Raw genomic sequence first — 28000 nt, 5'->3', positions numbered from 1 at the left:
CATTGTACTCGTATAACACACACAGGCTACAGGAGACTTTGCTGCTCATACTATTACTGATAAGGCTACAGGTATTGATGAATTGTGTTTATTGTCAAAGTTTCACTCCGTTCATAATAATCACTGATTAAAGCCTGTCTAAGCACTGTGATAAGCACTTATTTCTACATAAATACATGTTTCACTAAAGCGAACAGGTGAGTTTAGCGCTATAAGAACAGCAAACATACAGTATGGCTTCAGCATCAAGTGGTGACATGTACAGTACATGTATGTACCTATAGAATCAGCATCGCATCTCTCATATTGTACAAAAAAGGCATCATACATCATATAGCTTTCATATAGGTGTCTCAGGTAAATATATTAAACATTTTCCAACATATTTAAAAGAGAAAAAAACCAGGATATTTGATGCTGTGTAGGTATGCCAAAAGTTCATTCAGAGCTATCATATCCCCTATAGTGTATTCTCTTTGGATGAAAGCTTTCCTGCAGATAGCATGGGCACTTTTTTCATTTATTATTATTTATTTATTCATAAAAAATGTTTTACCTTTATTTAACTAGGCAAGTCAGTTAAGAACAAATTCTTATATACATTGACGGCATACCCTGGCCAAACCCTAACCTGGACGACGCTGGGCCAATTGTGCGCCGCCCTGTGGGACTCCCAATCACGGCCGGATGTGATGCAGCCTGGATTCATTAAGGAACAGTACACAGTAAACATCAGCTGAGGATCATTTCAGACACAATGTTTCTTATCAAAATGAGTCACTTTCATTTTCATTCTATCTATTTCTTTTTACAAACATAGTGGTGTAACTACACCGTCTCTACATAGTTGGCTGGGTAGAGTCCCTCTCTCCCTCCATCCTTCATCCCTCTACACCAGCCCTGGTCATCCTCATCCTCAGTCTTCAGAAACTCCTCACCTGGAGGGGAGAGGATGGCCATTATATATCATTCAGTAACAGAGTACCATAGACTCTCTCTCTCTCTCTCTCTCTCTCTCTCTCTCTCTCTCTCTCTCTCTCTCTCTCTCTCTCTCTCTCTCTCTCTCACACACAGACAAGTACAGCGTGAAGGCCTACCTGCTTTAAAGGAGAGCTCATCTGTCTCCTGTCCATCATAGTCATAGAGAGCCCTGACCTTAACTCCTCCGATCATTACACTGAGAGAGAGAGAGAGAGTGTGTAAATCAACCATACACTAACCCTAACTACAAGCAATTAACCCATCAGTCAGTATCTGAACTATATGATTCATCATAATGAGATGGGAAGTGAGTACTACGTCTCCTGTATCATACTAAGACTGTAACGTAAATTCCTCTAACTACTTCACATCACTGAGATAGAGTTGTACTGTAGGAGGAATCAATAAAGACAGACAGGTGGAGACATGTTTACCTCCTCTCTATGGTGCCTTGCTGTGACGCTACCTCTTTCTCTTTCTTCCCTTTTTTGCTTTTCTTTTCTGGCGTCCACTCCTGAAAGAGACGTTTCATTAGACCCCATTGTACAACAAGGCAGACCAGTCCAGTATATTAGCCTCCAGAGACTGTAATACTGGTCACATTGTTGTTATTCTCAGTATGTTGGACCATGTGCTACTGTTATACAGTCTGCTGCATTAGCTTGTAACGCTGTTCACTACATTAGACTAACTCTGACAATAACACAGGGCCGAAGTCTACATCAATCCATATTACAGTACACTATATTAGGCCCCATTAACTTCCATTAGCCCGCTGTGTCTGTGTGTGCATGTGTGTGTGTTGCACCTGGAACTGAGGCCAGTCGGTGGGCATGCCCGGTCCGTGGGTGTTCTTCCACCAGCGCAGGTCGTCCTGCTCATTGATGGCCATCAGAGTGTTGTGGAGCTCATTATACACAGCCTTCACACTGGGAGAGAGGAGGAGAGAGGGGGGGAGAGAGGGAGGAGAGGGGGAGGAGGGGAGGGAGGGAGAGAGGGGAGGGAGGGAGGGAAGGAGAGGGGGAGGGAGGGAGAGAGGGGGAATGATAGAGAGGGGGGTTAAGAGAATGGGGCGTGACAGAAATGGAGAGTGAGAGATGAGATAAAGACATTTACACAACTACAACAAACACACCCACACACACCATAATAGTAACAGACTGGCTGCAGGTGTAGCCTACCTCTCGTTGTTGGTGACGTCCAGGTGTCTGTGGACGGACAGGAAGGCCTGTTTGAGGAAGCTGATCCTCTTCCTCTCCTCCTCCTGTGATTGGTCAAAAATACACTCCATCTCCTCCATGTAGCGAGGGGCATAGCGGGTCACCTCCTCCAGAACCTTCTCATAGCGGGCTCGCACCTGTGGGTGTCGCATTGGAGGGAGAGTTACACATTATTACAAACACAGACTCGCACATTCACTTCTCTCCTTCATTCTCTTACTGTCTATCACTTACTTTCTCCGTCTCCTGCTGAGCCATCTCTCTTTCCTCCTGAATCTTCCTCTGTTTCTCGATGGCCACGTCAGGGTTGCCCTTGGCGTGGACCTCCCGGTCCCTGGCAGTCTGCTCCTTACGCTGCACTTTATGGAATGCACTCCTGGCTTTGTCCAGCTGAGGAGGGGCATAAGGTAACGCTGACATATTAGTGACTGAATGAAGACTCCCATACAAACCCCTACTAGTCATTTACCTCCGCCCTACCCTATATAAAGGTATGATCTTTGAGTCTGGGAATTTCTCAGTAGGGATTGTCCATTCAAAGTGGTGATTCATAGTGTCTTAGAGAGACCTCTCTTTCATTTACAGTATTCTAACCTTCTTCAGCCGTTTGGCCCAGGGCTTCTGAGCACGTGCGAAGCCAGTCCCAAAGTCCTGGGACTCCTTGAAGCCTCCAAAGAGCTTCTTATGGAAGCTCTCTTTCTGCCAGGTCCTGACCCGGTCCCCGTCCTCCGAAACCAGGGAGCGACACACGGACGAGTGCAGGGCGGCGAGACGGTCGGCGGAGGAGAGGAAACACTGCCACGCCGTCAGGAGGGATCCATATAGCGGGCCTGTAGAGGGAGGAGAGCAGAGAGAGGGATGAAGAGAGAGAGAGAGAGAGAGAGAGAGAGAGTGGATGGGTATACAGTATCAACAGGAAACATAGTGAGCAAACAGTAAATCTCTTCAGCTGCAGTACTCACTGGAGTCCACCAGGGGCTTCCACTTGTTGCTCCACTCGCTGAGCTGCTGAGCGTACTGCCTTTCCACACGGGCTCTCTCCTGGAAGCACAGCACGATGTCATTACACGCCTGGAAGGCATCCTCCGTGCGCTTCACCGTGCGCTGGTAGTTCCCAGGCTAGGGAGAGGGAGGGGGAGGGAGGGAGGGAGGGGGGAAGGGGGGGAGGGAGGGAACAAGGACGAGGAGGGGGAGGGAAAAGTTTGAGATTGGACGTACAGTAGTAATGTAGCAATGGATATTAACACGGATAGTCAAGTTCTTTTCAGTTAAATAACAATTTTACTGTTCCCTCTCAACACCATGACCTGTAACCTGTTCTCATCCTAACGTCAATCTGTTTTCCTTTAGACAAGTCATTTTAATGTTTTGAGGTTTCTGTAAAAGCCTAATGAAGGCACCATGGGGTGTGGCTGGTGAAAACAGGCCCATAGACAGGCCAGTAAAAGGACAGATGCCAACAGGCCCATAGACAGGCCAGTAAAAGGACAGATGAACAACAGGCCCATAGACAGGCCAGTAAAAGGACAGATGAACAACAGGCCCATAGACAGGCCAGTAAAAGGACAGATGAAAACAGGCCCATAGACAGGCCAGTAAAAGGACAGATAAAAAACTGGCCCATAGACAGGCCAGTAAAAGGACAGATGAAAAAACAGGCCCATAGACAGGCCAGTAAAAGGACAGATGAAAAACAGGCCCATAGACAGGCCAGTAAAAGGACAGATGAAAAAACAGGCCCATAGACAGGCCAGTAAAAGGACAGATGCAAACAGGCCCATAGACAGGCCAGTAAAAGGACAGATGACAAAAAGGCCCATAGACAGGCCAGTAAAAGGACAGATGAAAAACAGGCCCATAGACAGGCCAGTAAAAGGACAGATGAAAAACAGGCCCATAGACAGGCCAGTAAAAGGACAGATGAAAACAGGCCCATAGACAGGCCAGTAAAAGGACAGATGAAAAAAGGCCCATAGACAGGCCAGTAAAAGGACAGATGAAAACAGGCCCATAGACAGGCCAGTAAAAGGACAGATGAAAACAGGCCCATAGACAGGCCAGTAAAAGGACAGATGAAAAACAGGCCCATAGACAGGCCAGTAAAAGGACAGATGAAAACAGGCCCATAGACAGGCCAGTAAAAGGACAGATGAAAACAGGCCCATAGACAGGCCAGTAAAAGGACAGATGAAAAACAGGCCCATATACAGGCCAGTGAAAGGACAGATGCAAAACAGGCCCATAGACAGGCCAGTAAAAGGACAGATGAAAACAGGCCCATAGACAGGCCAGTAAAAGGACAGATGAAAACAGGCCCATAGACAGGCCAGTAAAAGGACAGATAAAAACAGGCCCATAGACAGGCCAGTAAAAGGACAGATGACAACAGGCCCATAGACAGGCCAGTAAAAGGACAGATGCAAACAGGCCCATAGACAGGCCAGTAAAAGGACAGATGAAAACAGGCCCATAGACAGGCCAGTAAAAGGACAGATAAAAACAGGCCCATAGACAGGCCAGTAAAAGGACAGATGAAAACAGGCCCATAGACAGGCCAGTAAAAGGACAGATAAAAACAGGCCCATAGACAGGCCAGTAAAAGGACAGATGAAAGCAGGCCCATAGACAGGCCAGTAAAAGGACAGATGAAAACAGGCCCATAGACAGGCCAGTAAAAGGACAGATGAAAAAAGGCCCATAGACAGGCCAGTAAAAGGACAGATGAAAACAGGCCCATAGACAGGCCAGTAAAAGGACAGATAAAAACAGGCCCATAGACAGGCCAGTAAAAGGACAGATGAAAAAACAGGCCCATAGACAGGCCAGTAAAAGGACAGATAAAAACAGGCCCATAGACAGGCCAGTAAAAGGACAGATGACAACAGGCCCATAGACAGGCCAGTAAAAGGACAGATGAAAACAGGCCCATAGACAGGCCAGTAAAAGGACAGATGAAAACAGGCCCATAGACAGGCCAGTAAAAGGACAGATGACAACAGGCCCATAGACAGGCCAGTAAAAGGACAGATGAAAAACAGGCCCATAGACAGGCCAGTAAAAGGACAGATGACAACAGGCCCATAGACAGGCCAGTAAAAGGACAGATAAAAACAGGCCCATAGACAGGCCAGTAAAAGGACAGATGAAATACAGGCCCATAGACAGGCCAGTAAAAGGACAGATGAAAAAGGCCCATAGACAGGCCAGTAAAAGGACAGATGAAAAAAGGCCCATAGACAGGCCAGTAAAAGGACAGATGAAAACAGGCCCATAGACAGGCCAGTAAAAGGACAGATTAAAAACAGGCCCATAGACAGGCCAGTAAAAGGACAGATGAAAACAGGCCCATAGACAGGCCAGTAAAAGGACAGATGAAAACAGGCCCATAGACAGGCCAGTAAAAGGACAGATGAAAACAGGCCCATAGACAGGCCAGTAAAAGGACAGATGGAAACAGGCCCATAGACAGGCCAGTAAAAGGACAGATGAAAAAACAGGCCCATAGACAGGCCAGTAAAAGGACAGATGAAAAACAGGCCCATAGACAGGCCAGTAAAAGGACAGATGAAAACAGGCCCATAGACAGGCCAGTAAAAGGACAGATGACAACAGGCCCATAGACAGGCCAGTAAAAGGACAGATGAAAACAGGCCCATAGACAGGCCAGTAAAAGGACAGATGAAAAAAAAACAGGCCCATAGACAGGCCAGTAAAAGGACAGATAAAAACAGGCCCATAGACAGGCCAGTAAAAGGACAGATGAAAACAGGCCCATAGACAGGCCAGTAAAAGGACAGATGAAAACAGGCCCATAGACAGGCCAGTAAAAGGACAGATAAAAAGGGAGTGATGGAGTAACAGTGGATAATTCACTGAGGGTAATGACATTACCAGAGTTGTGTTTGTGGATGTGGAGTTTGGAAAACGCTCCATTATTTTCCTGGCTCTATTTTCACCCCTCTGCTTCAGTTTGATCACTTTTATTCATTTTCTTTCTCTCTCTCTCTCGCGCTCTCTCGCTCTCTCTCTCGCTCTTTCACTCTCTTTCTCTCATACATACACACACCTTGGCACGTTTCCAAACAATATCTATGTAATTGTCTCTCCTTTAGGTCATCCTCTTCCCGTTCCCTCCCTCTCTCTTTGTGTATGTTGTGGTTTCTACTGACTCTGAGAATTAAGTGAAAACAGCTGAGGAATCTTGCCCAAAGCCAACAGCACTGCTCTAGAACTAGCCGCAGCCAACCAATCACAAAGGCCGAGACAGCCACTACAGTATATCACAGAAAACAAGTCATCAGAGATCAGACATGGTTCTCTGTAACAAATCACATTTCATGTACATACCAACACAGTAGAGCAATCAAATGGCTGCATAGTTGTGTACATAACAGGCAGAATTAGAACAATGTGAAATGCTGGGGAAACAACAAAGTTAACCTATAAACTCAAATCAATCAGACAGTACAGTGGACTGTCACTCCAGTGATGGCTATTCTACACACTCTACAGAACTTAACTAGTAACAACTATGACAACACAACCATTATACTCCATAATAAGAGCCAGAGCACATATTCAACCCAACACTTCACAATGACAGGCAGCAGCCAGAAGAGGAGGGCCAGAGAACAGCACTAAGAGGAACTGGGCTGGAAACACATCCAACACAACAGGAGGGAGCCCAAATTACAGAGAGAGAGGGGAGATGAAAGTGGGGCAATGACCAGGAGGCCAGCAAACAGGAAGAGAAGAAGCAGACACTGATCAGTCGGATGGAGCTGCAACTAGCCAATTGGTGGAGCATAGAAGCCAAACCAACCTATCCTATAGCCATAGCACATTTATCAGCCTATCATGATATGAGCATTATGGAGGATGGTTAAAAACAAATATATGTTTCATTTGAGAAACATATTAGTTATCTGCTCCCTCTATGGACCCCAATAGACATTTATATTCATCAGTATTTATCAGTATTATTATTTTTTATTTTTTCATTCACACCTGCACTGTTGGAGCTCGGAGCTTAAGTACTTCACTGTACACTGCAACTAAATACAAATCTTAAGCATCCAACAACCCATATGTAAAATGCATGGACGCATGACTGTAAGTTGGTTTGGATAAAATCGTCTGCTAAATGGCATATATGATGTATTATTAAGTTGTCATAATCCATTTCAGAGTTGTTTATTAACAGGTAATAACGTTGTAAGGATTAGGATACGTCTGTAAAGAGGTGGGTGAATGATGGGATGATGTCCCAGCTAAAAGGGAAGCAGAACTTCATTTATCTGAAGCTAAACAACATATAGCCAGCCTAGTGTGATAGAGAGGCCTTGTACACACTGACCTATGAGCAGCAATACTGTTTTGTCTGTCACGGGAATCTCTTGTACAAGGTTATCAAGACATCCTGAGGCTAAGTGCTGCTGTGTTTTCCGGTCTGTTTCTTCCCCCTCTCCACTTCTTTCTCCATCTCTCTCACTCCATCTCTCTGTGCACACACACACACACACACACTCACCATCCAGAAGCTCTGTTTGGTGGCATCTTCAGAGGCAACCTCAGGAGGGAGAGTCGACATCCTGTCCACTGAAACAGGAAAATATATAGTGAAATCATTTATGTCCTTCAACATTCTGTGCACCTCTCAACATACATTTACACCACCCAGGTGGTCAGTTGAATACAATGATGGAAATCCATGAAGACCAGTTTGGTTTAGAAAGTCGGAGATAATTATTTTCCTACACAGTAAAGTTTATTCAAGAGATTGTTACATGTATAAATAAAACTGGACAGATAAGAAGATACACTGTAAAGGCCTTGCTGTGAATTTGACAGTAACTTACAGGCAGCTCAGTCATAAGTAAAATTCTGTGTTTCATATTGTAGTATATTGTAGTATACTGTAGTATACCTACTGTAATATAAATACGGTATCAAAGCCAGTACACTTCAACTGTGAATGAATGAAATTCACTGAGGGGTGGGGTTTATATTTCACAGTATTGTTCTGTAATTACAAGGGATTGGTGCAAGCAGGTTGGCTGCTGCAGTATGCAAAGTGTTTACACATATTTCTGGTGTTTTATATCACGTGCACTTCCGGAGGCCTTAACAAAGGCTTCCAAACTGGCTGAAACCACAGAGCAAAACAGACCAAGGACATGGCAAAATGCTCAACAAATTTAAGGTTTAACCTTTTACTGCAGTGGGCTAAATCAGGGTCACACATGGTAGTCTTAAACAAATCTACTTTGAAACAAAAGTATAACCTCACTCACATGGTTATGGGCTTAAAAACAAGAAGAAACCTGTGCCATGTCAGATATAGAGTTGAAATGTTTAAAACGTAAATCACAGAAGACTGAAATATAACAAAACTGTTTGACATAGAAACACTGTATTTTCATTGCTTAAAAATAAAATGATCTTGATAAATTAGCATATTATGAAACATATTGATAACATTCCACCCATAAAGCCAGAGAGAGCACTTTGGTCATTGACTGCAGGAAAGGGCTACAACTTGCTGCCATTCCAATCTGTCCCCTATACATTTTAAATTGATGAGGCATTGTAACCACATAGGAGTTAAATTGGTCCAGCATTCTCACTCACGGGTGCAACAAATATAGCATCTTACAAGGCACGCCTCACAATATGGTAATGAGCCCGAAACAACAATACCGTGCACCCACTAGTGGTCAAAAGGTTTTTGGTGCTCCAAAGATACGGTATGGTACTGTATTCTGTGGTTTGGAATTACAATACCATTAGAAATACAGCAATTATTTCTCTGCCCACAAATTTGTTGTTGTTGATAATACCCCAAATTACCGCATAAATTACAGTTTTCCGTTACAGTGTAGAATTGGACAAATGTGTTGCATAAGCAAAGTATAATTTCTACAGTGTACAGGGTAGACTGATAACTAGCAGTAGGTGAGAGGGAGTTATTCTGGCGTGGTACAGTATCAGTATAATACAGTAAAACAGATACTCAGAGGCCTGGGTCTACCAGCAAGGATGGAATGCCCTCTCCCACAATTCCCAGCTTTGAAACTTGAGCCATCCCAAAATAAACAGGGGGTAAAGGTCACCCCACTGTCCCTGTCTCCCTACTCTCTCCCTCTCTGTGTCTCTGCTGATGGGCTTGTCTTCCCCTCTCGCCCTAGAGAAAACATTAAAACATGGACACACACACAAACTCACATGCTCCTAAATCTACAGACACGCACTCAGACAGACAGTGCCGGTTCCAGCGACATAAGAGGTTTCTTAGGGCCCTCGGCCGCTAGCGGGCACGACCCCAAAAAATTGAATTGTCTAAACCTACTATAGAGAGTAAGAATACACCAGGTACAATTTCTAAATGTGGTTGTACATCAGCAGTTTTTCTGCTGCAGAGGAGGCTTGTGGGAGGAGCTATAGGAGGACGTCCTCCTACAATGAGCCCGTCCTCCTACAGCTCCTCCCACCAGCCTCCACTGTTCTCTTGTTATGTCAGTCACTGACAGTCACTCCATTAGCCATGTCAGCTAACAATTTGTTTAATAGGTAGTTAGTCTAGCCAGCTATCTAAACACGTAGGGCACGTGTCCAGGGGCCCTGAACTCCAGGGGGGCCCCATTGATTTTGTTAGTCATTCCCATTAAGATATCATATTAACATGGCATACGTCTTTACAAAATGTGTAGAATTGCAGGAAATTTGCTTTAAAACTGCAAAACAAATCCCCAAAAGGCTAGAGGCGGCCCTGCAGACAGACTCACATGCTCAGTGACACAAATATAAACTAGAGAGACAAACCCACATGATCCCAAACAGCTTACAATAAAACCTCTCTCAAGGCATTTTACAGGGAATGTAACGAATCCCACTCTGTCACAAGACTAATCTTTCTCTGCCTGTTTTCCAGATATCTCTATCTCTCCCACCCTCAGTCAGACCCACTATCAGATCCAGTGATTCTTCTGGATCTGCCTCTATTCATGGGTTATCACATGATTCTCCATCTCCACTGAGGGTCTGTGATGAAAGTGTGGATCCTTTCTGTCTCTCTCGCTCGCTCTGTCTGTCTGTCTGTCTGTCTGTCTGTCTGTCTGTCTGTCTGTCTGTCTGTCTGTCTGTCTGTCTGTCTGTCTGTCTGTCTGTCTGTCTGTCTGTCTGTCTGTCTGTCTGCAGGAAGATGACACAACTCACAAAGTATTTTGTTCCCTCTCACTATACAGGAGGCCAGATATATAATGAATAATTTCCTTCTTAATCTTTGACCCCTTTTCCTGTTCCCTCACTGGATCCTCTCCCTCTGGGCAGGGCTAAAGCATGCTGGGAATATTTTAAAATGTAACCTTTATTTTATTCAACCTTTATTTTAGCACGAGGAAGACCACGAGGAAGAACACGATGAAGAACTATCAATGGTTGTTTCTCTGTTGATAATCTCTAAGAATGAGAGGTATCCCTTCATTCCTTTGAGATGGACGGCTAAATCCATATATCCTCTGTGACTGCTAAACCAATTATTAGTTTTTCTAGTGAAGGACACCGATCAGTACAGATAGTGATAAGAGCATACCAAATCAAGGTATTATTTAAATAATATCTCACTTACTATCTACTGGCATAGATTTGAATTGATCACAGACCATGCAAAAAATCTGAAATGCCTGTGTGCTGTCCAAGTCAAACTATTAGAAATCTCTGGAGGAGTCCAACACTTTTGCAATAGCCTACCCCAAGAGAAAGCAGAAAGGGTAAATCTTCTGAAACTTATTGAAATGCTGAAGCCTGGCACATACTCCCACTGCCAACTCTCTCACCCCCTGTCTACCCTCTCTTCCCCCACCACAGTACCCATCACCCCCTCTGGCATACACTCTCTCTCCTCCCCCTGTCCCCCGTTTTGGCTGTCACACATAACTCAGTACATACACCCACGCCTAGAGGAAATATATAGCAACATATGAATTCATACTACAAAAATAGACTTGTACAGCAAACTATCCGTGTATCAGGTCTTAATGAAGTTTGAATTCAGCCAGAGAAATCTGAGGTTAGAGTGAAATACATGGAAAAGTGTCTTACCTCTCACTCGTTCACTGCTGCTGGTGGCCTCACTGTTTTAACTTGCTCTTCTTTTCTGGGTTAAGTTTCTCTCCACCCTCCTCTCTCCCTCCCCTTCTGTCTCTCCCCTTAGCCTGCTCAGTTTTTCCCGTAGTTCTCTCCTCTCTCTTCCACTCCTTTTACCGTGCTTTTGCTCCCTCTTCTTCCCTTTCTTTGGCACACTGTCAGTGTCGGATGAGTTGGCTGTCTTTTTCCCCTCTCTCCTCCCTCACCCGCTTTCTCCGTTCCCTCTCTCTCTTCAAAACAGCTGCAGAAAACTAATTCTCTGTCTCTCTGTACCACACCACTGGACAGCACCCCTCCCACTTCTGCTCTCTTTCCCTCTTTCTCTTTCTCCCTCTCTCTCTCTCACTCCTACCCTTGCTCTACCTCTCTCCATGGAGTGTTAATAAAGTGTGCAGTGTTTTTGGTGTGTATGTGGTCTGGGGTAGCAACCTTTGACTAGGACTGTTACAGAGCACTGTATATGTGTGCTATATAGAGCCTAAGGTTTTGTCATATAACTGTATGTTGTTAAATACCACTACACAAGCCACAGAAACACATATTATATAGTCAAAGATAAGAAGAACAAAAATTCCACCCCCTACACGTCCCCCTTGCCTCTCCTCTATACATTCCCCAAGGGTGTTTGGGGGTCTGCCACAGCTGGTGAGGACATCCAGTGTGTGAGTGTGTGTGTGTGTCTGAGTGTGTGTGTGAGAGAGAGAGAGAGAGAGAGAGAGAGAGAGAGAGAGAGAGAGAGAGAGAGAGAGAGAGAGCGAAAGAGAAAGAGAGAAAGAGAAAGAGAGAGAGAGAGAGAGAGAGAAAAAAACAAATAAAAGTGATAAAACTGAGAGAGAGAGAATGTGTGTTTTACTTTAAAGCTGTGGATCTCTGGAGATGAATAGGGGGCCATATTACCAACAGCAGTCACTCACATACCTTATGATCTCATGCCTAATGCTATGCTACACTTCTCTGCTCTGCCTTGCCAGGACTTGTCGTTTCAGAAATTAGACAGTTGAGCTGCTGACACAGTGACTCTGCAATGCAGGCGTGGCATTCAAGCTCATGTCATGGTACAGTACTTTGACTAAATTTGAATTTAAACAGTTTTGATTACTATGTTTAACACTTGTTGCTCATCCCAAATGATTCTGAACCTAAAACATTGGGCTGTCATTGAGGGGAAATACAGTATTATCAATCCACACATTATGGTTCCAAAACTAGAACCACTCACACAAAGTTACCATTATACTGAAGTGTATTATACTGTGTACTATACTGAAGTGTATTATACTGTGTATTATACTGAAGTGTATTATACTGTGTATTATACTTAAGTGTATTATTCTGTGTATTATACTGAAGTGTATTATACTGTGTATTATACTGAAGTGTATTATACTGTGTATTATACTGAAGTGTATTATACTGTGTATTATACTGAAGTGTATAATGGTAACTCTGGCAATAGAGTATCCTGATCACATGTTCTTTTTACCAATTAATCATGTATGCTTTGGCATGTATGGCCTATCCAATGGTTATCTTATCCAAGACAAAATGTTGCAAGTAGTTACCAAATTAAATATTCATATAATACACTTTAAATACATTTTATTTCATAGTTCGACTACAAGTTGTTAATTCTAAACAAGGTGATTGTTTTTACCTACGGCGCCTACGATAGGCAGCAAAACAAATGGGGTCCTATTCTTTGGTCCTCCCAGAAATGACATATAAAAGCGGCCATTTTGGTGGGTCAGCCTTTTCATAAGGTTAGACTGGAGGGTCAACACGTGGCTTGGTGAGTATGACGCTGGACATTTTCGGCTTATTTGAATTAAAGCTAGATATAGCTAGATAGTTCCTTTCCTCAGCAGTCATGTTTTATTTAGTTAGACAGTAAATTAATTCCCTCGATGTGGCTAGCTAACGTTAGCAGCTTGCTAGCAAAGTAGGCTAATTGTAGAACGTCTGCAGGAAGCTCATGTTGGTTAAGTAGTTAGCTATAGCTACTTAAACGTTTATGAAACTTTCAATTTATAATTTCGACTTGAGGCAAATCAAGTGTTTGGCAAATATATCTTAGCCTATACACAAGAGGGTAAACCTTTCTATGGACACTGCTTAGCTAGCAAGTTACCTGGGCCATTGCGGTGTCTGGCACGTCTCCTTTGATGTTTTGCACTGGGCTCTGAAATTCTGTGGCGATAAAAGTGCTCTCTGGCTCTGACAGGCCCGAGTCTGAGGATGCTCGCGTCTACTGTAGTTAGTCTTGTCTGCTTGACTGTCCGTTGCAGATATTGTCCTTATGGTAATCTTTTTCTATTGTCCAAAGGTTACGAGGCCGACAGAACAATCCACATGGTGAGTCAGGTTTTCTTTCATATGTACTTTGTTTCCTATGATGTTTTGCACTGGGCTCTGAGTTTCTGTGGCGATAAAGTGCTCTCTGGCTCTGACAGGCCCGAGTCTGAGGATAATGTTAGTCTGAGTCTTGTAGATTTGTTTTAATGTTCATTGATTATTGTCCTAATGGAACTTATTTTCCCCAAAGGTGATAAGGCTAAGTCGATACCAAACTACAAGGTGAGCTTTAAGTAGTAATGACTAGCACATCGACACCTTGTTTAAATGTCTTTCTCCTGTGATGTTTTGCACTGGGCTCTGAATATCTGTGACGATAAAGTGCTCTCTGGCTCTGACAGGCTTGAGTCTGAGGAGACTGATAATAATTAATCCCATAGGATCCTTATGTAGGTTGTGATGTAATTATTTTCAGACAGTTTTCTATCACTTTTTTCATGCAGATCTTGGACCTCCACAGAAGATGTGATGACTGCAGTCTGTTAACATGGGGTGAGATCTTTAATGGATCATTTAGGAGCCTGTGTTTTGCACGAGGCACTGTTTTACCTGTATTTCCAGCATTATCCAGCTGGTGTCACTTCAGTCCTTTTTTTGTTTCAATCAACCAGCTCACCAATTTATCAAAGCAGTAAGGATTATTTCCCCAACATGACCAAGATTGTGAAAAAATATCCCTCTTGCTAATAATTCTGTAGATGTGGGAAGAATTGTTAATACAAGGGCTGACTCATCAATGGAAATGTGCTGACCTAAGTGAGATTTTTTATATGTTCCTCATTGTTATGTAAGGCTGAAACATTAAAATATTTTGATCAGACACTCGGGGTCTTGTCTTTTTTAACTTTACTGGTGAGCTCCCCCCAGGAGGTGTTTGTGAAGAAAATGGTCTGTTTATTTGTACATGGAATAAATGACCACTCAATTTTATTTCTGCATCTTTATTGTAATTCTAATTTACTCATCTCTTAAAACATTTGACATTCATATATTGATAATATGAATGTGCATATGTATATCACATTCTGTAAGTTACTGTTCATCTGCTCATACTTCTCATCAGTTTAAAATCTTCTCTTAAACAAGATGATGCTTTCTATACAGCCATATCCTGATAGCGTAATTATACACCTCTTGAATCCCGCTATGAGATGGTGGTGAAAAACACTGCAAAACAAGTTTGTCACTGCCACATTTACCCAACACAAGTAATTGGTAAGGTTGTCATAGCAGCAGGAACAGGCATTCATACCTTGATATTCTAAGAGGAATGTGATAATGAACCCATTGCATAATGCAGTGACTGTAAACCAGCTGAACAGTACATAGTCTCTCACAGTGCAGCAGCTGTGTAGGGGGCTTTCTGCAGGGAGTTGATGCCTGGAGGACATGCACAACAGAGGTCTTCCATAGGGAATGGAGTGAGCGATATAGAAAGCTCTTCAGTTAATTAACATTGTACCTTCATTTGAAACATTATTTGGAAGACAGATTCTTTAGAACTTTAGTTTTTTTTACATCTAAAACAATTGGGATGAGCATTATTTTCATCGTCCTTATTGCTATATCACCAGCATTAGGAAAACCTTGCTCACCAGCATCATTCCCCATCCTGAATTCTGCTCATGTAAGGCTGTCTACACGGGCAGCCCAATTCTGATTCTTTCCACTAATTCGTCATTTGACAAATCTCAGATTTTTTTATTAAAAAAATAATAAATTCTTTCTTAGATCTGTCAAAAAAACTATTGTTCTGCCTGTGTAAACGGTGTGTATGTGGGCATAAGGACAAGGATCTGAAGGCCTCCCATTCCTCCAGATTGGAGTGAGATGGAAAGCACTCATGTAACCTGCCAATACCCACCCATTGCTGGGGGATGTGTGTTTTAGGACTCAAATGTGGTGTTTAGTAGTAAATAGATAATGGAAAAGCCCTTATTTGATTTTAGTGTTGGAGAAAAATGTCCAACTGATCACAGATTAAACTGAAAGCACACAATCCAACTGTAAAGGCAAGGTGAAAATAGGTCAATACTAGTATAATTCCTGTGAAAATGACAAATTGAACCTTTCCTTGCTCAGGAACACGGGCGAACCAGGGACCCCATCATACGTAAGACATTTTTTACCTCTTATCGGGTGATTGACAATGGAAAGGTGAAGTAATCAACATTTAAAAATAGATTTGGTAGATAATTTGTCATTATTTTGAACTCCCCACATAATTTGAAGAGGAAGTGTAAACTCTAACACCGCCTATTAGCTAGAAAGGTAATTTAAACACTTTCACTAAACTGTTTAGCTGGTTAAACAAAGGTTTGCCATGTGTTGCCAAAAATGTATGTCCAAGTCAAGAAAGCTTTCCAGCAGCACTCGCCACACTGGAAACTTATACACGTGTGCTGTTTCAAAGCCTGTGTCATTATTGGCTTCAATGAGTGTAATTTGCTCTATATTAGGAGTTGATTAATAAAGTTGACAATTATAAAGAAGATATTCTCCTCCACTGTAGGTATGTAATTCAAAATGTTTATTCTGTTATTGATAGCGATGTAAAAATCACGTTTTGTTTTGGGGATTTTGCGGATCCCCAGTTGAATAGCCCTGACACAAATGAATGTTTAAATGAGTAGATAAACAATGAAATATCAATAAATAAAATACTACTTTAATGATCCATAATGACTTGAAATGTACAAAATAGAAACAAATTTGATGTGAATAATTATATGCATCTTTTTCACAATACCATTTGTCTCGTGGCCATTTCCAGGGCACAATAGCTACATCTTGATCTGCATAAAATAATGTGAATAATGACAATGTAGTGAATCTAACTTTGGCTTCCACACAGTGAGGTTTAAAGTGATCCGTATACTCACAGCTTTACACACAGACGCTGCCTCAAAGTGAGAGGAAGCTTGGATGGCAGAGGAATTCTTGCATAAAAATATATTTAGGGCTGGATTCAACCCAGAACGCGGAATATCGGTATATAGCGCAATTGACATTGAGAAGTCATTTCCAATTGAGCCGACAAATGCAGTGTTTACTGTGAATGCAGTCTCTGCGAATGTGGGAACATTGTCTTTAAATGCCAATCGTGCTATAACGGTCTTCCACCCTCCGGATTGAATCTAGGCCTCAATGTCAATCTGAAGCATACATCAGTCAAACCTTCATCATTTCAAAATATTATACCGAAACAAGAGGGCAAAGTAAATGTGGTGGTTTTCTGACTAGACAAAAGCCTTGATATGTAAAGCATTTTGTACATCAAACTAAATAGATATTCTTTCAGTATTTTTGGAAGTAACAATATAGTTTTATTATATTTATATACATTTTAAATTGTTAGACACCATGGTGTCATAGTTTGACCTACAGTCATGAATCTCATGATAACAATTTTATAGGATTATATCGACTAACACTACTGGCAAAATTATGAAAATACATTGCCTAAAATGCAAAGGAGCGCCACCTCAGCCATGAAAGGCAGAACGGGGAACTGCACCTTATAACAGTAAGGACGATGATAGTAATGATAATAGTAACAATAATTCTCTTCATATCAATAGCAGTATTCCAGACCCATTTTAAGTTAAAAAATTGTTGTAAGAACAATTGTAGTATTAAAACAGAACATATCTCTCCTCCCACTCATTTGGGCCTCAGTTCATGTTCTCATGCTTCTGTAGAAAGAGGTTTTGGAAGGAGTGGGGGGATTGGGTGGGAAAGAGGAAGATTTGGCAGTTTGTTTCTCTTTCCCTCCCCTCTCCTTTTCAGTCTCTCTCCTTTGCACAGAGAACTTTATAACGGTTGAATAGCAGTTGCTTCGAAAGTTTTTCGTATAAATGGAGTATATCTTCAATGAGATTTTGTTTGTCACGTATTCCCTCCATCTCTGAAAGCACAGTCTCTTTAAGTATAAGATACATCTTGGATCCAAACAAATATATTTAAGGTGTCCCATTAATTCTAACACAAACAGAGAGAGAGAGAGAGTGTGTGTGTGTGTGTGTGTGTGTGTGTGTGTGTGTGTGTGTGTGTGTGTGTGTGTGTGTGTGTGTGTGTGTGTGTGTGTGTGTGTGTGTGTGTGTGTGTGTGTGTGTGTGTGTGTGTGTGTGTGTGTGTGTGTGTGTGTGTGGGAGAGAGAGAATGTGAATATGTGTGTACATTACGTACATGAGCATTTGTAAGTGTGCATTTCTGTATGTGCCAGTATAGTGATCTGTGTTATTGAGTGAGAGGGTGTACATGTCTGTGTGTTTATTTCTATGCTGTTGGTCTGGGCACTTGTTTTTGCTACAGATTTGTAATACAGTGACCAGTCTGTATATAATATGCCGTTATAAGACTTAAGATGATAAAGAAGCTATAGAGAAATATAATGTGTTTACAGGTCCTTATCGAAGGGCCTTCAGTGAGCATGGAGCCCTCCCATTGGTGAGGTAAAAACAGACAACCAATCACACACAGTCATACAGACATGTTTCCTCCAGACACAGCCACTACAGCCACGTGAGGATTTACCCATCAAGCTCTTTCCAACAGGGGACCAGTCATATCATTCAGTCCAACAGGTAGGGGCTCCGCCGATGACACACTGACCCCTACAAGAGGTGCTCCACCTACGACATTACCCAAGACATGCATGTAAGCTGCCACCTTGTCTCATTCATGCCCATATTCTGAACTACAGAATATGGACATGAATATTCATCCCAATAACTTGCTCCAGCAATGACATTCACTCAGACAAAGAGCTCTTAACATTTCTATTCACTCACACAGGTTTTCATTGACTGCACTTCACTAACTGTAAGGGGAGTCTCTCCTGAAACTGAACACATCTGAACAGCCAGCTATGGAGCCAACAACAGTCAAGCTAGACAGCTACTGTACCTAATCCTTACCCTAGGGTAGAGAGGAGGAGCTAGACAGCTACCTAACCCTAGGGTAGAGAGGAGGAGCTAGACAGCTAACTAACCCTAGGGTAGAGAGGAGGAGCTAGACAGCTACCTAACCCTAGGGTAGAGAGGAGGAGCTAGACAGCTAACTAACCCTAGGGTAGAGAGGAGGAGCTAGACAGCTACCTAACCCTAGGGTAGAGAGGAGGAGCTAGACAGCTAACTAACCCTAGGGTAGAGAGGAGGAGCTAGACAGCTACCTAACCCTAGGGTAGAGAGGAGGAGCTAGACAGCTACCTAACCCTAGGGTAGAGAGGAGGAGCTAGACAGCTAACTAACCCTAGGGTAGAGAGGAGGAGCTAGACAGCTAAATAACCCTAGGGTAGAGAGGAGGAGCTAGACAGCTAAATAACCCTAGGGTAGAGAGGAGAAGCTAGACAGCTAACTAACCCTAGGGTAGAGAGGAGGAGCTAGACAGCTACCTAACCCTAGGGTAGAGAGGAGGAGCTAACTAACCCTAGGGTAGAGAGGAGGAGCTACCTAACCCTAGGGTAGAAAGGAGGAGCTACAGCTACCTAACCCTAGGGTAGAGAGGAGGAGCTACCTAACCCTAGGGTAGAGAGGAGGAGCTACCTAACCCTAGGGTAGAGAGGAGGAGCTACCTAACCCTAGGGTAGAGAGGAGGAGCTACCTAACCCCAGGGTAGAGAGGTGGAGCTACCTAACCCTAGGGTAGAGAGGAGGAGCTACCTAACCCCAGGGTAGAGAGGAGGAGCTACCTAACCCTAGGGTAGAGAGGAGGAACTACCTAACCCCAGGGTAGAGAGGTGGAGCTACCTAACCCTAGGGTAGAGAGGAGGAGCTACCTAACCCCAGGGTAGAGAGGAGGAGCTACCTAACCCTAGGGTAGAGAGGAGGAGCTACCTAACCCTAGGGTAGAGAGGAGGAGCTACCTAACCCCAGGGTAGAGAGGAGGAGCTACCTAACCCTAGGGTAGAGAGGAGGAGCTACCAAACCCCAGGGTAGAGAGGAGGAACTACCTAACCCCAGGGTAGAGAGGAGGAACTACCTAACCCCAGGGTAGAGAGGAGGAACTACCTAACCCCAGGGTAGAGAGGAGGAACTACCTAACCCCAGGGTAGAGAGGAGGAGCTACCTAACCCTAGGGTAGAGAGGAGGAGCTACCTAACCCCAGGGTAGAGAGGAGGAGCTACCTAACCCCAGGGTAGAGAGGAGGAGCTACCTAACCCCAGGGTAGAGAGGAGGAGCTACCTAACCCCAGGGTAGAGAGGAGGAGCTACCTAACCCTAGGGTAGAGAGGAGGAGCTACCTAACCCCAGGGTAGAGAGGAGGAGCTACCTAACCCCAGGGTAGAGAGGAGGAGCTACCTAACCCCAGGGTAGAGAGGAGGAACTACCTAACCCCAGGGTAGAGAGGTGGAGCTACCTAACCCTAGGGTAGAGAGGAGGAACTACCTAACCCCAGGGTAGAGAGGAGGAACTACCTAACCCTAGGGTAGAGAGGAGGAACTACCTAACCCCAGGGTAGAGAGGAGGAACTACCTAACCCTAGGGTAGAGAGGAGGAACTACCTAACCCTAGGGTAGAGAGGAGGAACTACCTAACCCCAGGGTAGAGAGGAGGAACTACCTAACCCTAGGGTAGAGAGGAGGAACTACCTAACCCCAGGGTAGAGAGGAGGAACTACCTAACCCCAGGGTAGAGAGGAGGAACTACCTAACCCCAGGGTAGAGAGGAGGAACTACCTAACCCCAGGGTAGAGAGGTGGAGCTACCTAACCCTAGGGTAGAGAGGAGGAACTACCTAACCCCAGGGTAGAGAGGTGGAGCTACCTAACCCTAGGGTAGAGAGGAGGAGCTACCTAACCCCAGGGTAGAGAGGAGGAACTACCTAACCCCAGGGTAGAGAGGAGGAACTACCTAACCCCAGGGTAGAGAGGAGGAACTACCTAACCCTAGGGTAGAGAGGAGGAACTACCTAACCCCAGGGTAGAGAGGAGGAACTACCTAACCCCAGGGTAGAGAGGAGGAACTACCTAACCCTAGGGTAGAGAGGTGGAGCTACCTAACCCCAGGGTAGAGAGGAGGAACTACCTAACCCCAGGGTAGAGAGGAGGAACTACCTAACCCCAGGGTAGAGAGGAGGAACTACCTAACCCCAGGGTAGAGAGGAGGAACTACCTAACCCCAGGGTAGAGAGGAGGAACTACCTAACCCCAGGGTAGAGAGGAGGAACTACCTAACCCTAGGGTAGAGAGGAGGAACTACCTAACCCCAGGGTAGAGAGGAGGAACTACCTAACCCCAGGGTAGAGAGGAGGAACTACCTAACCCCAGGGTAGAGAGGAGGAACTACCTAACCCTAGGGTAGAGAGGAGGAACTACCTAACCCCAGGGTAGAGAGGAGGAGCTACCTAACCCTAGGGTAGAGAGGAGGAGCTACCTAACCCCAGGGTAGAGAGGAGGAGCTACCTAACCCCAGGGTAGAGAGGAGGAACTACCTAACCCCAGGGTAGAGAGGAGGAGCTACCTAACCCCAGGGTAGAGAGGAGGAGCTACCTAACCCCAGGGTAGAGAGGAGGAGCTACCTAACCCTAGGGTAGAGAGGAGGAGCTACCTAACCCCAGGGTAGAGAGGAGGAGCTACCTAACCCCAGGGTAGAGAGGAGGAACTACCTAACCCTAGGGTAGAGAGGAGGAGCTACCTAACCCTAGGGTAGAGAGGAGGAGCTACCTAACCCCAGGGTAGAGAGGAGGAGCTACCTAACCCTAGGGTAGAGAGGAGGAACTACCTAACCCCAGGGTAGAGAGGAGGAGCTACCTAACCCCAGGGTAGAGAGGAGGAGCTACCTAACCCTAGGGTAGAGAGGAGGAGCTACCTAACCCTAGGGTAGAGAGGAGGAGCTACCTAACCCCAGGGTAGAGAGGAGGAACTACCTAACCCCAGGGTAGAGAGGAGGAGCTACCTAACCCTAGGGTAGAGAGGAGGAGCTACCTAACCCCAGGGTAGAGAGGAGGAACTACCTAACCCCAGGGTAGAGAGGAGGAGCTACCTAACCCTAGGGTAGAGAGGAGGAGCTACCTAACCCCAGGGTAGAGAGGAGGAGCTACAGCTACCCAGAGAAGACAGGAGGAGAAAGAACTAACTAGTGTTAATAATGAGGACAATTCTCGTTCTCTCTTTCCCCAACAACACTAAGAACTGCTCAGATGAAAAAGCTAAACAACATTTGATTGTTTCTCTCAATATTTTGGCCTAAGTTTTGTCACTATTTTACTCCTATTGTTATTTGTTGCCTCAATCTACATTCAGTCATTCCATCCTCATAGTGTGTGTGTGTGTGTGTGTGTGTGTGTGTGTGTGTGTGTGTGTGTGTGTGTGTGTGTGTGTGTGTGTGTGTGTGTGTGTGTGTGTGTGTGTGTGTGTGTGTGTGTGTGTGTGTGTGTGGACATTAGAGTCAGTGCTTGTGTGTGTTACTGTATTTGTGTGCATGCGAGTGTATCTGTGTGAGTCAGCTACCAGGCCCTGAGTACCAGGCATTGGTCAGCCCTTTTTCCATCCCTCATTTCCCCTCTCTTTTCCTGATTGGTCCTCCCTCTGGGTGAAATCAGGTCCTCTGCTTTTGTTGTGTGAATCCATCATGGATAGCAGCAGTTGTGGCCTCTCTCTCTCTCTCCTGTTCCCTCACTGATTCCATCCCCCATCCTTTCTCTTTCTGTTTGTCTTCTCAGCTCCGACTCCCATCATCCCTTCTTCCTCGTGGTGACAGAGCAGAAATGGGAAAAGGAGAGCTGGAGAGCCTTGGGAAAGAAAAGAGAGATTAAAGTCATATTTCTTTGTTTGTTTGAGCCATTAATGGACGCTTTAACAAGAGTAAGAGCTGCCCCAGTGCCATACTATCTGAATAACACATTCATGAATTTTGAGCCTGATTTCAATTCAAGAGACGAGAGAGACAGGAGAGAGACAAGAGAGACAGAAGAGAGAGGACAGAGACAAGAGAGACAGAAGAGAGAGGGGAGAGAGGACAGAGACAAGAGAGAGAGGGGAGAGAGGACAGAGACAAGAGAGACATAAGAGAGAGGGGAGAGACAAGAGAGAGAGGGGAGAGAGGACAGAGACAAGAGAGACAGAAGAGAGAGGGGAGAGACAAGAGAGAGAGGGGAGAGAGGACAGAGACAAGAGAGACAGAAGAGAGAGGGGAGAGACAAGAGAGAGAGGGGAGAGAGGACAGAGACAAGAGAGACAGAAGAGAGAGGGGAGAGACAAGAGAGAGAGGGGAGAGAGGACAGAGACAAGAGAGAGAGGGGAGAGAGGACAGAGACAAGAGAGACAGAAGAGAGAGGGGAGAGACAAGAGAGAGAGGGGAGAGAGGACAGAGACAAGAGAGACAGAAGAGAGAGGGGAGAGACAAGAGAGAGAGGGGAGAGAGGACAGAGACAAGAGAGAGAGGGGAGAGAGGACAGAGACAAGAGAGACAGAAGAGAGAGGGGAGAGACAAGAGAGACAGAAGAGAGAGGGGAGAGAGGACAGAGACAAGAGAGACAGAAGAGAGAGAGGGAGAGAGGACAGAGACAAGAGAGACAGAAGAGAGAGGGGAGAGAGGACAGAGACAAGAGAGACAGAAGAGAGAGGGAGAGAGGACAGAGACAAGAGAGACAGAAGAGAGAGGGAGAGAGGACAGAGACAAGAGAGACAGAAGAGAGAGGGGAGAGAGGACAGAGACTCTCTTGTCTCTGTCCTCTCTCCTCTCTCTTCTGTCTCTGACAGAAGAGAGACAGAGGAGATGGAAAGGGGGATAGGCAGAGGTTTACAACCTGGCATAGGATTTGTTTTATCTTTGTTTATTTTACAAGACAGGCCTATCTCTGTACTCTTATCCTCTCACCCTGCTCCCTCTCACCTGTCCATCGCTCTTCCCCTTACCTGTCAGTCACTCTCTTCAGAGCACGTTCAATGTTCATGCGGTGTCCGACGCGCGTCACACCCAGGTCCAGATAGTCCTCCTTGGTGAGGGAGGGCAGGTGAGTGCCGTCGATCTCGTTGTCCAGGAAATGCTCCCTGTGCTCGCCCAGGTTCAGGTATCCCAGCCAATCAGCCACGTCGTATTTGGTCCAATAAGGCAGTGGCTTGGAGGCAAAGGGCTTGGAGGGGGACGGGGGAGGGAGGTGGGGGTAGCTCAGGCAGGGGGGAGCGGGGAGAGGGTGCAGGGGAGGGGATGAGCTACCAGATAGAAAGTGGGTGGGGAGAGGGAGCGAGACACCAACAGGGAGGCGTTTGGGGGAGGAGGGGCGCCAGAGGGGGCGAAGAGAGGAGGGGAGGGGGAGAAGTAGGGGTCCCCCATGTGGTTAGCGGGCGAGGGCGGGGTCATAGAGCCACGGAGCTCGTAGAGGCTGCTGTAGAGGGGTGTGGTGGGGAGGAGGGGGAGGGAGGAGGGGCGGGGTGGACCCAGTTTGGGCCTCTCTGAGGGGGAGATGAGTGGACTGGGGGCTCTCCTACGCTGCAGGTGATGGGACTCTGCCTTCCTGGACTCTCTACTTGGAATGAACTGGAACTCCAGGGCTTTGGTGCGATACACAGGCCGGTGTTTAGGGGAGGTGGGATAAGGGGAGTAGGTGGGGGAGGACAGGGGGAGTGGGAGCGTGGAGGGGGCTGTACGGCAGCCACAGGGGGCTGGGGGGAGGAGGGACGGTTCCAGTTGGGGTACTGGGAGGAAGGGGTGGGGGACAGGGACAGGGCGGGCTGGGAGTGGTGGATAGGGGAGGGGGACAGGGAACGAACTGAGGGGGGGCTCAGGGCCGAGGCGGAGTCTTCTGAAAACCTAGGGACAGAAAAGAAGGAATGAGAAAGAGTCACAGTACATAGGGGGCTATTCATAACACATTACCCAACCTCACCACCACTATTCACTAGTAGCCTAAACCTGAAGACGGACATTGTTAGATTAGCTATCAATATGATGCTCAGGATGTTAACAGCAGCTAATTGCTATTAGAGTTGTGCTGAGTAGACAGGAACTTGCTTTTCTTTTCTCTGGCTGTTGAAACACAGGCAGTAAATTGAAGAAAGGGGAAATGTTTTATGTCCAGTCAAACAGACAGTGTGTGAGAAAGGAGGAGTGCAATTACCTGTTTCTGGTGGAGGAGAGACATAAAGCAGACGGAGACAAAAGCATGGGACATAAAAATGGGGAAGAATTTACATAGTAAAACACACACTCACTCACCCATTCCCACAAAATACACAACAAGTAGTGCCAGGACAAGAGATCGCTGTGTGATTGATGTTTACAACACAGCAGGTTGGTGGTACCTTAATTGGGGAGAATGGACTCGTGGTAACTGCTGGAGCGGAATCAGTGGAATGGTATCAAACACATGGCTTGACTCCATTCCAGACATTATTATGAGCCGTCCTCCCCTCAGCAGCCTCCACTGATGTACAAGTAAAACATGCAGGCCTTTGTACTGAAATCTATGGTCTACTGAAGATAATATAACAGTAGTCATTTTACCTGTATCAACACACACAACCTCACCAAATATCCTCTAACATATCATAGAGAGAGTACCTGTGTCTACTTAACGATCTCTGGCTCCCTCTCTGCTGCAGTTTGTTGCTGAGCTCATTGATGATGCTGGCCTTCATGCTGGACATGGGGGGGTACAGCATCCGACCCTCCAGGTAGGTCCCCTGGTCCCCTACTAACTGACCCTCTGACCCCCACAGAGGCTTCATCTCAGGGGTCCGGGGCCGGTCAAAGTAAGGTGATGTGGGACGCCCCAAATTCTGTGTCATCCCATAACCCTCCCGTCCTCCATCGTCCTCCTCCTCTCCTTCCTCGCCCTCCTCCTCCTCTTCCTCATCCTCCCTCCGTCTGTGTGACTGGAAGGAGGGCGGGGCGGTACTGGTCTCTCTGCGTAGTTCGGCCGCGCGGCCCCCCTCCCTGAACCTGCCTGATTTGGGGTAGGTGGAGACGGCGGCCGTGGCGTTGTGCATATCAAACGTCTGTCCGTCCAGGTAGCTCATGTACGACTCCAGGAGGTCTGCTCCTCCCGCCCTGTCTCCCTCCCCTCCTCCTCCTCCCTCCCTCCCTCTCTCCAGCCTCTCTTCCAGCCTCTCTCTGGCTCCTCCGCTCATGGCCAGGATGTTGTCCAGGTGGTGGTCACTGCTGCTGCGGCTGTCCAGCTCCTCTATCCCAGAGTCCACCACCGTCTCCTGGGACTCACCTGCCTTAGCTGTGGGGTGAGGGTGGTGCTCCCCTATCCTGCGGCCGGCCGCTGTAGAACCAGAGGGGGCTGGGTGTGTCCTGTCCTGGTGGGGCTGGACTGAGGTCCTCGTGGTGGTGGCGGCGGTGGTGGTGGTGGTGGTGGTACAGGGAGCGGTGGAGGTCAGGGCTGCAGAGCCCCGGAAGGGGCCAGAGGAGGCTGCGGTGGAGGAGATGGGAGGGGGACCACGGTAGGATGGGGGCCCTGCAATGGAGTGGGGAGGAGGGGTGGGGATGAGCTTCTATGGATGGTGGAGGGGCGACCCTGGGTGGGGGAGGGACGACCCTGGGTGGGGGAGGAGCGACCCTGGGTGGGGGAGGAGCGTCCCTGGGTGGGGGAGAAGCGACCCTGGGTGGGGGAGGAGCGACCCTGGGTGGGGGAGAAGCGACCTTTGGGAGGAGCAGTGGGGGAGGAACGCCCATGGGAAGTGGAGGAGCGCCCGGTGTGCGTGCTGTTGTAGAGGTGGTGAGAGTGGGTCATGGCAAGGGAGGGTCTGTGAAAGGAGCTGGGTGGGGGTGGGGGGGAGACAGAGGGGGGAGGCGGGGGTCCTGTGGGCTGGAGGCCGGAGGGTGAGGGTGGAGGAAGGGGGTTGGGTGATGTCTGAGTGGGGGAGTTTCCTGACTGGGTCAGGTTGGCCACCTCACTGTCATAGGAGGTAAGGCTGGAGGTGGTGGAGTCCCCCGCCTGTGGGGAGGGTAGGGGGGTGTGGGCCGGGAACCCACTGATAAACATGTCTTTTGGAGGGGGTGGTGGGGGAGGAGGGGGAGGCGGTGGGGGCTGCTGCTGGCGGGAGGCCAGGTTGTTGATAATGGCGCGGTGTGTGTAACCTGACATTCCACCCCGGTCAAAGCTGTTGGCAAACTCCAGCGGAGGGGGCAGTGGGTCCGCAAACACAAACTCATCATCCACATCCACCGAGGGGGCAGGGGGCGGCAGAACCATGAGGCCACTGCCCCCGGAACCCCCTCCCCCCTGAGGGTGAGACGGGGCGGCTGTAGCGGGGGGAGATGGAGGGGTGAGAGACAGGATGTAGCCTGCCTCACTCTCCATTCTCAGAAACGAGGCCTGGCGAGGCTGCTGGGACGACAGCTGAGGGGGATGCTGGGTAGGGGCTGTCTGCTGCCTCATGTACCCCTCTCTGTCCCGCTCCCTCTCTCTCGACCTTTCCCTCTCTCTCGACCTCTCCCTCTGTCTTTCCTCCCTGTAAGTGGGTTGGTAGTGCTGGGACTGGTAGTGATGTGTGTGGACTGTTTTGTCCTCAGAGAAGCGCACCCTCAGCCCCTCTCTGGCCCCGCCGCCCTCCCTTTCCCGCTCCCCTCCTCCCCCCTCCTCACCCCAGCCTGCACCCCTGAGGATCCTGGGGGAGGGGGGTCGGCCGGTGGAGGAGGTGGTGGCGGCTAGGGAGGAGGAGGTGACCAGGTAGGAGGAGCTGGAGGAATGGGTGGCTGAGGAAGCCGGTGTGGGGGAGGTGGCCTGGGAGGGGAACGCCACCACACTGGACATCTGTCGTACAAACTGGTGCTCGGTCCCTCTCTCCCTCCTCATCCTGCCGTCGTCCTTCAGGGCCCGCTCCCTGGCAGCCAGGGCCAGGCCCAGGGGGGACGAGGGGTCCAGGACCTTTCCTGTCAGGGGGTGGATGAAGGTGGTGCCAGAGGGGACCTGCTGCTGCTGCCGGCTTGATGCCCCGTAGAAGTCAGCCGGAACAGACTTGGGCTGGTAGTCGGGAGCTGGGGAGGAGTACTCTGGCAGGCCGAAGGCAGGGGGCATGCTGCGGGTGTGGTGGATGAAGGTGTCCCCAGAGAACATGCCCTCGTCGATGGACTTGGAGGGCCGGAGGCGTGGGGAGGGGCCACTGGGCTGGGGGCTGAACTGCTGCTGCTGGGAGGCCTGAGTCCTGCCTGCCACTCCTCCTCCTCCTCCCCCCTGGCCCCACCTCCTCCTCAGCAGACATGAAGATGGAGGCGCTCTTCCTGCGGGCCTCATGGAAGCGTTCCCTGTCCCGGCGGGCTGCGCCCACGATGGCCGCCCCAAACTGGCTGGTGAAGTCACCATCCTGGCCTCGGAGGGAGGGCGGTGGAGGGGCCGGAGTGGAGGGGGGAGCAGGG

General features: G+C 47.3%; 2 protein-coding genes, 1 long non-coding RNA gene and 3 other non-coding genes across 7 annotated transcripts in view; 4 read left to right on the top strand and 2 right to left on the bottom strand.

Annotated features, from left to right (window-relative positions):
- Positions 1 to 72: 72 nt before the first annotated feature.
- Positions 73 to 11657, bottom strand: LOC106595301 (protein kinase C and casein kinase substrate in neurons protein 3). Of its 2 annotated transcripts, XM_045720210.1 has the most exons (10): positions 11301 to 11656; positions 7732 to 7799; positions 3164 to 3320; positions 2796 to 3031; positions 2436 to 2591; positions 2163 to 2338; positions 1790 to 1910; positions 1416 to 1495; positions 1098 to 1177; positions 73 to 938 (listed from the first exon to the last, which is right to left on the bottom strand). In XM_045720210.1, exons 2-10 carry the CDS (start codon positions 7789 to 7791, stop codon positions 829 to 831), a joined length of 1176 nt encoding a protein of 391 aa, XP_045576166.1. In that variant the 5' UTR covers positions 7792 to 7799; positions 11301 to 11656; the 3' UTR covers positions 73 to 828. The 2 variants fall into 2 exon arrangements, with proteins under 2 accessions (XP_045576166.1, XP_045576167.1); XM_045720211.1 differs by lacking the exon at positions 1098 to 1177 and having other exon boundaries at positions 11301 to 11657.
- A 1417-nt stretch (positions 11658 to 13074) lies between these two features.
- LOC106606812 (uncharacterized) lies at positions 13075 to 14517 on the top strand. Its single transcript, XR_001329127.2, has 4 exons — positions 13075 to 13134; positions 13669 to 13697; positions 13888 to 13919; positions 14141 to 14517. It is a non-coding gene; the product is annotated as an uncharacterized lncRNA (long non-coding RNA).
- On the top strand, positions 13497 to 13585 carry LOC123743634 (small nucleolar RNA SNORD88). The gene has a single exon (XR_006770490.1). It is a non-coding gene; the product is annotated as a small nucleolar RNA SNORD88 (small nucleolar RNA).
- Positions 13727 to 13814, top strand: LOC123743633 (small nucleolar RNA SNORD88). Its single transcript, XR_006770489.1, has one exon. It is a non-coding gene; the product is annotated as a small nucleolar RNA SNORD88 (small nucleolar RNA).
- LOC123743632 (small nucleolar RNA SNORD88) lies at positions 13970 to 14057 on the top strand. The gene has a single exon (XR_006770488.1). It is a non-coding gene; the product is annotated as a small nucleolar RNA SNORD88 (small nucleolar RNA).
- Positions 14518 to 23549: 9032 nt separating the features above from the next.
- LOC106606860 (SH3 and multiple ankyrin repeat domains protein 1-like) overlaps positions 23550 to 28000 on the bottom strand; it is a 141265-nt gene continuing 136814 nt past the window's right edge. The window contains 7 exon segments of the mRNA XM_045721291.1: positions 23550 to 23850; positions 23895 to 24369; positions 25209 to 25343; positions 25427 to 25626; positions 25628 to 26136; positions 26178 to 27747; positions 27794 to 28000. Of these exon segments, the coding sequence (XP_045577247.1) occupies positions 23550 to 23850; positions 23895 to 24369; positions 25209 to 25343; positions 25427 to 25626; positions 25628 to 26136; positions 26178 to 27747; positions 27794 to 28000 (3397 nt within the window).

This window comes from Salmo salar, chromosome ssa06 (genome assembly GCF_905237065.1).
Source record: "Salmo salar chromosome ssa06, Ssal_v3.1, whole genome shotgun sequence".
Classification (NCBI taxonomy): domain Eukaryota; kingdom Metazoa; phylum Chordata; class Actinopteri; order Salmoniformes; family Salmonidae; genus Salmo; species Salmo salar.
This window is presented reverse-complemented; position numbering and strand designations above follow the sequence as displayed.